The following is a 9,753-nucleotide window of genomic DNA, read 5'->3' as shown; positions in this document are numbered from 1 at the left end:
CCCTCTCTAGTGCACTGGGACGCGAGTGCCGCTTCCTGTTCTTTGGATTTTCCTGGCTGTGTATATAGACCTTGACCTGTTCTCTGTCGAGTGCATAGGCAATACTGGGTTTTTTCCTCCTCTCTTTCTTTTCCTGAACCCAGACTGTAGGGGTGGCGGTAGGAATACGATTGTCTCTCCCCCAGTGCCACCAGTATCCTTAGGGTGAGCTGAGGTGTAGGAAGGCTGGTACGGAGAAGGGCAGTGAGGTGCCGTTCTGTTCACTACAGCCTTGACCATGTGTGCCGTTACACCAGTGCCTGGATCAGGCTCTTGGCACTACCTCTGTGTGTCGCAGGTGCTCGGAGGCACTTGTGAGGAGCTCGTGCGCCGGGAGCTCCCTGCTCCTTAGCAGGCTGGCAGCCCTGAGTCTCCAAAGCCCACGTTGGCAGCCACATCGTCATCTTGCAGCCTCACTTGCCTCCAAAACGTAATTTCAACGTAATTTCTGAAACGCAGTTTCATCACAACTACTTTATTGTAGTTCTTGCTGCAGGAGCACAGGGCTTGGTTAAAAATCACCCGATGGCCTCCCAGCCCCCCTCTTGTTGCTTGTTACGTTCACTGGCACTGTTAAGCTTCGTCATGTGGAAGGACCACCGGAAAGCACTGAGGAGCTGTTAAAATTAAGTCAGATCATTAAGTTGGCAAGCAGGTTTGAAGTGAAAGGCCACCCGCAGCAAGACGTGGTCTCACGGGTGTGTGGTATTGCCCTGTTGGGCAGCAGAGCCCGGGGACGGGAGGTGTTTACGCCAGGGTGGAGGTGGCTGGTAGCTGCTGCTGTGGATTTTCTTGTCTGTTGTGGATTGTCTCCTGCCTAAATCCTGACGTGCAGACCCCTAGGAGACACTGCTTTCTCCTCCAAGAAGAAATAGATGTTTGGGGAGGGGGCACACGCAAGGTCTCAGCCGTGGGGTGGTTTCGCACTGGTTTGTGCCCATTCTGGAGCAGGAGGAGGGAGCCGGGCAGCCCAGCCGGAGCACGGGGCGGCACGGGGCGAGCATGGCGCTGCTGGGACTCCCCGCGGCCCCGGGACTCCTGCAGGGACGGCGGATGGAGGGGTGGGTTTGCCTCTCGCCCTGCGACATGGGCGCTTTCCCCAGCGGGGTCCCGGGAGCTGCGGGGGCAGCGGGCAGCACCGTCTGGGCACATGCAGCCTGGGCTGCGTCCGCAGCTCGGTGCTCCCTGCTCTGCCGGCATCCGGCTGTGCCGCGGGATGCTGCGGAGGGGGGACAGCCCCTCGCCGCTCTGCCCCCGCAGCGCGCTCCTCCCTTGCCAGGGACTTTCACAAACCACATCTCTCGCTTTTCTCACTGGAGCTGCCTTGGGAGCAGGTTGGCTCATCGTGACTTCTCTCGCCATGCTGGGCAGGGAGGGCTAGTGATTTCCAAGCCATGGCGGGTCTGTGGCTGAGTGCGTTGGCAACGAGCATGGCGAGAACGAGCTGTTCAGATTGACTTAGCTGTTAAAGCGTGGCACAAACTCCTCCTACCCCGCTCGCAGCTGCCAAGGCAGGAGTGGAGTTCCCAGAGGTGCTCTCTGCGGGTCTTCCACTGCAAGAGTGTGTGCTGGGGGGTGTGTGCGTGGGTCTCGGCTCAGGTGGGCGAGCGGCGTGACGCTGTCGGCTGGCTGGAGGGTGCTGCGGCCTGTTCAATGGGGAAAAGAGCAAACCTAATGTCCGCTTGTGTTTTCGGTGTGTGATCTGTAAGCACTGAACCGTGCAGGTGGGTTGAGCGAAGGGTCCTCCCGGAGTTTGTGTGATAAAGTCTGCGACCTTGTGGCATTGTTATATATAAGGTATCATATGGTGGAAAAAAAAAAATAGAGAGAGCATTGTAACTTTTCCATGTAAAGCAATCTGGCATTAAACAAGTTGTGAATTTATGTCTCTTGGGCTTGGTGGCTCCACTTTGCTTTTCCACGGCGAGGTGAGGGGTGCAGTGAGTCCCTGGGCACTCGGGAGCTGCCCCCCCGGGGTCCCCGCAGCAGCTGCCCCTGGCTCCGCAGGTCCCAGCTTTCTCAGCGCGGGTCTTGCCTGCGGTTTATTGCTCCTGCCTCCCTGCTTGTGTTTGCTTTCCTGCTGCTGGAAAAGCAGGGAGGTGCAGCCCCAGCCCACCCTGCCCTGCCCCTGTTCCCCTCTGCGGGGCAGGAAGGGATCAAAGGTGCCCCTGCCCTGGCGCAGGCCCCCACGGCCTCCCCCCTTGGTGTGGGGCAGTGGCCGGGTGCCAGTTCTGCCACTGTTTGCTCTGGGGCGGCTGCAGCGACTGGGCGTGGAGCTGGGGGAGCACAGACCCTGGGTCCTGCAGAGCACCCTTGAGACAGAGGTGCCGCTGCCCCTCTACAGGTGGGACCCTCGCCGGGGGGAGGAGAAACCCCTGCCCCTTCCCCGGGAGCTGGAGCCCTGGGCTGTGGCCACGGCCTCTCTGGCCTGGCTGTGCCTCAGTTTCCCTCGGGTGGAAGAGGGAGGGCTGCTAGCGGGGATCTGGCTGGGGGAGATGTGGCAGCTCTTCTGCTGCCCTTGCTGGCCCCCCTCCAGCCCCATCGCATCCTGCTGTCTTTAAGGACACGCTGCAAGTGGTGTGCAGCCCTGTAGCCCCCCCAAGCGTGTCCCCTGCCCTGCTTGAGCCCTGGGGTGCTGCCGGTGGGGACATAAAGCCCTGAGAGCTCCCTCCCACCCCCAGCGACCGGTATCTAGTGCTGTGGGGGCTGCCCCGGGCCCCCCTGCTGAAGCAGGCCGTGTGCTGGAAGACCACCCCCATGGGCTGGGGTGCTGTGGGGCAGAGCTGGTCCCTGGGGCAGAGGGGCAGGGACAAGGAGGCGGAGGACCCCGGTACTCGCCGCTGCTGGCAGTGGGCCCACGCTGTCGGGGGGAGTGGGATCCCCTGCCCCCAGGTATGGAGCTGAGCTGGGGGCCTGGGGTGGGGGAGGGATGACACGGGAAACCAGGAGGAGAAAATAGTGGGGCAAGGAGCTGTTGGTCCCTCTTGTTCCCCACCTTGGGGATGGGGGGGGAAGCCCCAGGATGGGGCTGAGCTCAAGGGCTTTGGGCTGGGGGGTGCAGGGGGATGCAGTGGGATGCAGGTCCTGCTCTGCCCCTCCCCAGCTCTGCTCCCCACCTCCAGCTTATGCCCAGCGCCTGCGGGAGGTGGCCTGGTGGGACCCCATCGTCCCTGCTGTGGATCTGGGACCCTGCACCCGCGGAGGATGCCTCCTCTGGCACGAGAGACCCATCCCGGGGAAGGAGCATGGTAAGAGCTGGGGGCCTGGCTGGCTGCAGGGCCCTGGGGGCCCCGGCTGTGCCCCCTCTCCCCTCCTTCCCCTCTGCTTCCCAGTTATCACCCACAGCCAGAGCCCCGGGCGCTGGGGGGCAGCTCGGGGTACGTCCCCGCTCTCCTTCTGCCGCCCCCCTCCTTGCAACCCGGGGCATCAGCCCTCCACCGCCAGCCCACCGCCCACCAGTAAGTCACTGGTGTTGCTGCTGTCCTGGCCCGTTCCTGGGAAGCAGGGAGGGGGTGGGCGTGCAGAGGGGGGGGGACGGGTTGGTGCTTGTCCTGTGGCGTCTGGCCTGGCAGGGTGCTGCTGGGTGCCCCCAGATCCTGCGTGGGGTCGGGGAGCTCACAGCCTCCCTCCACTTGTCCTAAGGAATAAGGCAGCCACATGTCCATGGGGAAGGGGCAACGTGGGGCCCCCCAGCCCAGAGGTGGGGGTCACATCTTTATTAATAAAATAGTCTGTCCCTTTGTCCCTGCCTTGCACAGCAGCAGGCCCCCCTCTGCCTGCCGCCCCCCTTGGTGGGGAGGGGTGGGTGGTGGGTGCCTGACCCCAGCCAGCCCCTGTGCACGTCTCTGCCCCCCGGGAGCTGCCCGGGTTCCTCCTGCTGCTGCTGAGGGGGAGAGACATGGGGGGAGTGAGACGGAGCCCCACAGCCTGTGTGGGCTCCCCAGGCATCGTGGGGGGCTGGAAGGCACTTGGTGATGGAGCCCCCCGCTGTTCCCGAGAGGCGGAGGAAGGGTCAGAGCAGTCCCTGAGACTGTCCCCCTGGCTGGGGCCAAGGCTGGTGTCCTGGTGATGGCTGGGTCCTTGCTGGCCTCATGTCTTCTTGTACCTGGGAGGGGGATGCAGGGTGAGGGGGGGGGTCCCTGCTGCGCTGGGGACAGAGGTGTCCCCACCACTCACTGGTGCGACAGGTTGAGGTCCTGCCAGGTCCCCATGGATGCCAGCTGCTGCTCCAGCTCCACAATGCGCAGACCGATGTACCCTGAGGACAGCACTAGGGCCACCATCCTGGGGGACAGGCCAGCGTCAGGCATGGGAGTCACAGCTGGACAGGGGAACAGGGTGGGAACAGCGCCATGGCCAGGCTCCCGTCCGCTCGCCCTGGGGATGCAGTGGCTGGGCCAGCGCTGGTGCCCAAAGGAGATTGGGGGAACCCTGGGCTGCCAGTGCCTCACTGGAGAGCCTGCCTGTGCCGGGGTGCAGTGGGATCGGGGACCCAGGGGGTGCCCCGAAGCCCCAGGGTGCGTAGGCAGGTCCCGGGGACTCACAGCAGCAGGTAGATGAGGATGACGGTGTTGAGGGGGCTCAGCTGCGTGGTGGTCTGGGCCCATAGCGCGGTGTGGGGTCCCCCTGCCAGGATGAGGTAGTGTCAGTGCCGGGAATGCTGAGAGCCTCAGCCTGGCCCCTGTGGTCAGCTCTGCTGGGGGCCAGCCCTGGGGTCAAGCCCAGCAGCATCCCCCTCCCCAGGGCCGCCTGACCCACCCCAGAGGCTGCGTGGCTTTGCCAAGGGCACCCACTTACCGCTGCTCAGAGCCAGCGCTGCTGCCTCTTCATCCTCCTCCTCCGCTTGCCTTGGTGTCGGGCTCGGCCCATCTGCGTGCAAACAGCAGATGTGCAATGAGCGCTCCAGGATCAGGGAGGGGACTGGGGGTCCTGGGGACCCAATGGGGCACACCGGGCCACAAGGAGCTGATCCTGTGCTCCCCGGTGCTGCGGGAGATGCTGTTTAGGTGGCCGAGGGCTGCACGGTCCCTCCTGGCCTGTGTGTGGTTGGGGAGGGGGAGCAGAGCCGAGAGCTGTCAGTGGGGCAGAAACGTGGGTGAGGACAGGCGTGCTTGCACAAGCAGGGCTGCGAGGGGGGCGCGGGCTGCAGGGCAGCCACTCACCCGGCAGCTCCTGGAGGCTGTCGGGCTCTGGGGTGCTCTGCTCCAGGTCCGACTGGCTCGAGGTCTGAAAGAGGACAAGCCCTGGTTGTGGTGCACATCCCCAAGGCACCTGCCCCATGGCCACGGGGACGCGAGCAGGACCTGATGGGACTCGTGCCAGCCCTGAGGAGGGAGCCCTGAGGGTCCTGGGGTCTGCGCTGCCCTGGGCTGGGGATTTTCAACTCCACATTTCCCCCCAAAAGCCTTCCCAGGGGGCAGGCACCCAGGCAGTGGGGGCTGCCACCACTGCATCCATCCCTGTCCCAGCCCAGGGGGCTGGGGCCGCACCTCCCTCTGCGAAAATCTTCCTGCTGATCGTTCCCCAACCTTACCCGAGGCTTCCTAAGGATGGCCTCATTGCTCAGGGAGGCCAGAGGGCTCCAGCCATTGTCCTGGACAGGGAGAGATGAAGGGGGGTGCTGGGGGGGTGCTGACCACCCCCACGGCCCTGCAAGGGAGGGGACAGAGCCCCCACGCACCCAGCCCCTGGTTTGGCGCAGTGCATACCTGCAGGTGTTTGCAGACTGACTTCAGGAGCTGGTACGTGGCCTCTCGCCGGCGCAGCGACACGAAGAGGAACTGCCGGGGAGCGGGAAAAGGGTTTGCGCCAGAGCTGCTCCCCTGGTCACAGCCCAGAGCCCGCCGGCCGCGGGGCCCAGAACACCCCAAATAGCCCTGGGCTGGGCTGCCCCCCAGCACCGTCCCCGTCCCCAGTCTCACCTTCTCCCCCTCAGCTGTGCGGATGCTGAGCGCGTTGGGCACCAGAAGCGCTGTGTTGGTTTTCTTGAGGGCTGAGATGGAAGCGACGGGGACCACCACCTGCACCGGCAGGGGCCAGGCAGTGTCACCGTGTCCCCGGCTGCTGCCCATGCCCCCCGCCAGAGCCGCCGGCCCCGCACCCGTGCCCGTCCCCAGCCCACCTTGATGTCCTTGAGCAGGAGGCTGGAGTGGAAGGAGATGTGGCGGGAGGAGATGTAGAGGCGGCCATGGTAGGGCACCTCTCTCTGCCAGGCGCAGGAGAAGCAGGCCAGCAGCACTTCCCGCTCAGCGAGCTCCCCAAAGGCTTTGCGGTAGCTGGCGGCACACTTGCTCAGCTGCAGGGGAGGCCGGGACGTGGGGCTGGCGTGGCGTGGTGCTTGGGGCAGAGCCCTGGCGCCGCGGGCACCCCGCAGCCCCCCGCTCCGTCACCACCTCTGCCACAAAACCAGGACGGGCCCTCCTTTGGCACCCACCCAGCAGAGAGCCTCCCGCCAAGACTGCGGCGCTGGGGCTGGTCCCCCCTCCTGGGCCCTGGTGCTCCCAGACTCACCGACGGGGACGGGTGTCCCTGCCTCCCCGCGGCTGCTGCAGCCCGTTCTGTCTCCTTGCAGAAGGAGGGGTCACAGGTTTTGGATCTGGCAGGAAGCAGCAGGCAGGGGTGAGCTGCGGGGCTGCCTGCAGACCCGCTGTGCGCACGCGTGGGCATCGAGCCCTCTCGCCTGGGCGAGAGCACCCGGTGGGAGGTGAGGGCTGGGGTGCGGGGACGCGTCCCTGGCGAAGTGCAGCACCCACCTGGCGAGCACGGGGTGCCCCAGCCGGGCACCCGCGCTGCCCCTCTCCTCCAGGCTCTGCCACCGCTTCTCCAGCACCCCCCTTCTGCTCCTCCTCAGCTTCCCTGACATGACGGACGAGTCCGACACGCAGCTGGGGGAGAGGGGGCAGGTTAGGGGGCACGGTCCCCATGCTGCCCGTCCCTGCACCACAACGGCTCCCACGGCGGTGTCACCAGCCAGTCCCTCCCCCGGGGGGGACACGGCTCAGTCCCTGCCGGGACCAGGACAGCAAAGCCCACCCAGTCGCAGGAATGCTTCTCCCGCCCCAGGGTGGCACGCCGCCGGCTGCGATCCCCCGCAGCTGCCGGTGCACGGGGCTCCCCTCGCCCGGCTGCTCAGCAGCCCCCGGTGCCCCCCGCCAGCTCTCGGGGCTCACAGCCCCCCACCACAGCATCTCCGCAGGGAGGGTCAGCGGGCTGGAGGCACCGCGGCTCTGCCAGACCCCTGCCTGCCCCCTGACTCAGTTTCCCCAGCAGCACGGCCCTGCCCGCCTGCGAGCGGAGCCCCGCCGCCCGCGGGCAGCAAGTGCCGGCAGCGGGGCAGGGGCTGGTCCCCGCCCGCGGCCGCGGAGGGAGCGGCGCGATCGCACCGCGCTGCCAGCTCCGGGAAAAGCCGCGCCCCAGCCCTCGCCGCCTCCCCGGCACACGGGCCCCCGACGCCGCGCCGGGAGCCCCCCCCCCCCCGGCCCCTGTCCCGCCAGCCTGCGCCCTGCCCCGGCGGCGGGGCCGGCGAGTGCCGGGGGCGGACGCCCGCTGCCCCGGGAGAGGCCGGGCTCCGCTCCCCGCTCGCGGGCGGGGGCCGGGGGGGGGGCAGCCCCTGGGTCCCTCCGGGTGCTCGGGGCGAGGGTGCCCGGCCAGGCTGGCTCCGGAGGGGACGGGAAGACGGCTCCGCTGCCGGACCCACACGCGGGCAGCAGAGCCCCCCTCGCCCGGGCAGCTCCTGCCCACCCCACGCGGTACCTGGCGGCGGGCACGGCGACCCCTCCCGGCCCGCGCTGCGGCCCCGCGCGTGTCCTGCTCCCACTCGCGCTCCTTGCAGAGCCGTCCGCGGCTTGCGGCTGCCTCCTCCTCCTCCCGCTGGCGAGGAAGGGCAGGCAGGCGGGGCCGGGACTGGCCGCAGCAGGTTTGCAGGGAGGCGTCGGGGCAAGTACCAGCCCGGGGCTGGCCGGGTGGGAGCCCGCACCGCTGAGCCCAGGGCACCGGCGGGGCCGCGGCGGGTGAACGGGCATCGCCGCCACCGCCGCGGCACGGCGGGCCGGGGCCGCACACCCCGGCCCCCGGTGGGATGCGGGAAGCTCCCGCCACCATGCCCACCTGCCCACCTCGCCGGGCCCGCAGGCTGGGGGGGCTTCTGCACGGGGGAGCCCCTCAGGTGCCCAAGTGCCGGCGGGGTGACGCTGGCACCAGCCCACGCGTCCCCCCGGCAGCGGGAGCCCCGTGGGGCAGCCTGAGGGGTGGAAAGGGGCACTAAGCATCCTCACCCCCAGCTGCAGACCTGCCCACCCCGGGGGGCTCCCTGGCCACGGCCCTCTGCATCCTCTGGAGCGGTGCGGTGCAGGACCCCGACCGGGGAGGGGGTTAAAAAACACCCCCAGGTGTGGCTGCGGTGGGCAGAGCTGCCTGGCCAGTGCCTCCTGCCTGCGCTGCCCTGAGCCGGGGCCGTGCAGCAGCTGAACGAGCACCCAGTGGGTGAAAGCGTGCGGCTCTGCGGCCTCTGTGACCACGGCCCTCGGGGGGGACGGTGGGGTGGTGGTTCAGCTGCCCCCAAAACCATCTGCAAATGCATCCCCCTCCCGGGCAGAGCTGACAGCCAGAGCAGCAACACCCCGCAAGCCTACAGGCGCCCTGCAGCATCGCCCGCCCGGTGCCCGCTCCCCGCCTCCAGCCCCACGAGCAGGGGGTCCCTCGTGCCCCGTCCCCTCCCCAGGCAGTCCTGCGGGGCAGGTCTGGCCACCGGCCTCCCCGGGGGTCTCTGCTGCGGGGCAGAAGGTGGCCCCAGAGGCCGAGCCCCGGGCGCAGGCAGAGTGCTGAGAAAAGTGGGGAAGGGGCGAGACTGGGCTGGGGGGGGGCTGAGCAGAGCCGAGGGTCCGGGCGGCCGGTTGGGGAGAGGCCCTCGCCCTCCCTGCGGGGTGCTGGGGCACGTGCCAAGGCCACCCGGCCCCCGCCCTGGCTGAGGCCTTGCTCTCTGGACCCACACTGATAAAGCCTTTCCCGCAGCCCCAGCTGGCTGCGGGGAACAGCCATAAACCCCGCGAACAGCCCGGCCCGGGCCGGCAGCGCGGCACGGGGTGCTGCAGCCCCCCCCCACGGCTCTGTCCCCCCAGGACTCGGCCCCATTCCCCCCCGCGCTCCAGGCACACACGGTGTCACCAGCTGCACTTGCCCGCACCCCCCCGTCACACCCACCCTCTGCACACGCAACACACAAACCGCTCACCTCCCCCGACGCACCCCCACGCACCCCGGTGCGCAGGCACGTGCAGCCTCGCACGCACGCATCGCACACGTTCACACCCATCGCTTACACCCCCGCTGCCCACTCACACAGACACCCCCTCGCCCAAACGGCCCCCCCCGCGCACACACGCGCTCCCGCAGGCCCTGTCCCTCGCAGCCCCACGCCCACGTGCCCGGCACGCGGAGGCCGGCCCCGCACGCACCCGTCCACGCACATGCGTGTGCGAGCACCCCGCGCCCGCAGCAGCGCTCGCCGGCCCGGGCGCGCACGCGTGGGCACGCACGCACCGCGGGGGACAGCGCCCGCACCCGGGGTGCAGCCAGCCCCGCGGAGCCGCACGCCTCGGCCCCGCCTCGCTGGGGGGGTCCCGGTGCCACCCCGCGCCCTCCCGAGCCCCCTGCCCTGCCTGACGGCACCGTGCCGGGCTCAGGCCGTGGGGACGAGGGCGCGGGCGGGCCGGGGGC

At 68.6% G+C, this 9,753-nt stretch overlaps 2 protein-coding genes across 5 annotated transcripts; one reads left to right on the top strand and one right to left on the bottom strand.

Moving 5' to 3' along the window:
- The first annotated feature begins 1,041 nt into the window (after positions 1-1,041).
- TEKTIP1 (tektin bundle interacting protein 1) lies at positions 1,042-3,501 on the top strand. Its single transcript, XM_072845867.1, is given in 7 exon segments — positions 1,042-1,100; positions 2,255-2,383; positions 2,721-2,905; positions 2,908-2,931; positions 3,162-3,287; positions 3,372-3,386; positions 3,389-3,501. Coding segments are annotated over 7 exon segments (651 nt in total).
- Positions 3,502-3,701: 200 nt separating this feature from the next.
- Positions 3,702-9,157, bottom strand: LOC140643642 (uncharacterized). 4 transcript variants are annotated; one of them, XM_072845723.1, is made up of 12 exons: positions 7,792-9,156; positions 6,792-6,923; positions 6,550-6,634; positions 6,161-6,334; positions 5,961-6,059; positions 5,748-5,819; positions 5,573-5,632; positions 5,202-5,265; positions 4,837-4,908; positions 4,584-4,665; positions 4,216-4,323; positions 3,990-4,144 (listed from the first exon to the last, which is right to left on the bottom strand). In XM_072845723.1, exons 1-12 carry the CDS (start codon positions 8,304-8,306, stop codon positions 4,129-4,131), a joined length of 1,479 nt encoding a protein of 492 aa, XP_072701824.1. In that variant the 5' UTR covers positions 8,307-9,156; the 3' UTR covers positions 3,990-4,128. The 4 variants fall into 4 exon arrangements, with proteins under 4 accessions (XP_072701822.1, XP_072701823.1, XP_072701824.1 ...); XM_072845724.1 differs by lacking the exon at positions 4,216-4,323 and having other exon boundaries at positions 7,792-9,157; XM_072845721.1 differs by lacking the exons at positions 4,216-4,323; positions 4,584-4,665 and having other exon boundaries at positions 3,702-4,144; positions 7,792-9,157.
- Between the last annotated feature and the right edge of the window lie 596 nt (positions 9,158-9,753).

The sequence above is a fragment of the Ciconia boyciana genome, chromosome 24 (assembly GCF_034638445.1).
Source record: "Ciconia boyciana chromosome 24, ASM3463844v1, whole genome shotgun sequence".
Taxonomy (NCBI): domain Eukaryota; kingdom Metazoa; phylum Chordata; class Aves; order Ciconiiformes; family Ciconiidae; genus Ciconia; species Ciconia boyciana.
Note: the sequence above shows the minus strand (reverse complement) of the source record. Positions and strands in the feature narration are given on the sequence as shown.

Coding starts and splice junctions, on each gene's coding strand:
- LOC140643642 (XM_072845721.1), bottom strand. CDS start 8,306: ATGCTTAGTGCCCCTTTCCACCCCTCAGGCTGCCCCACGGGGCTCCCG. Junction 5,633..5,747: donor CAGTCTGCAAACACCTGCAG/GTATGCACTGCG, acceptor CTCCCTGTCCAG/GACAATGGCTGGAGCCCTCT. Junction 5,266..5,572: donor CCATCCTTAGGAAGCCTCGG/GTAAGGTTGGGG, acceptor GTCCTCTTTCAG/ACCTCGAGCCAGTCGGACCT.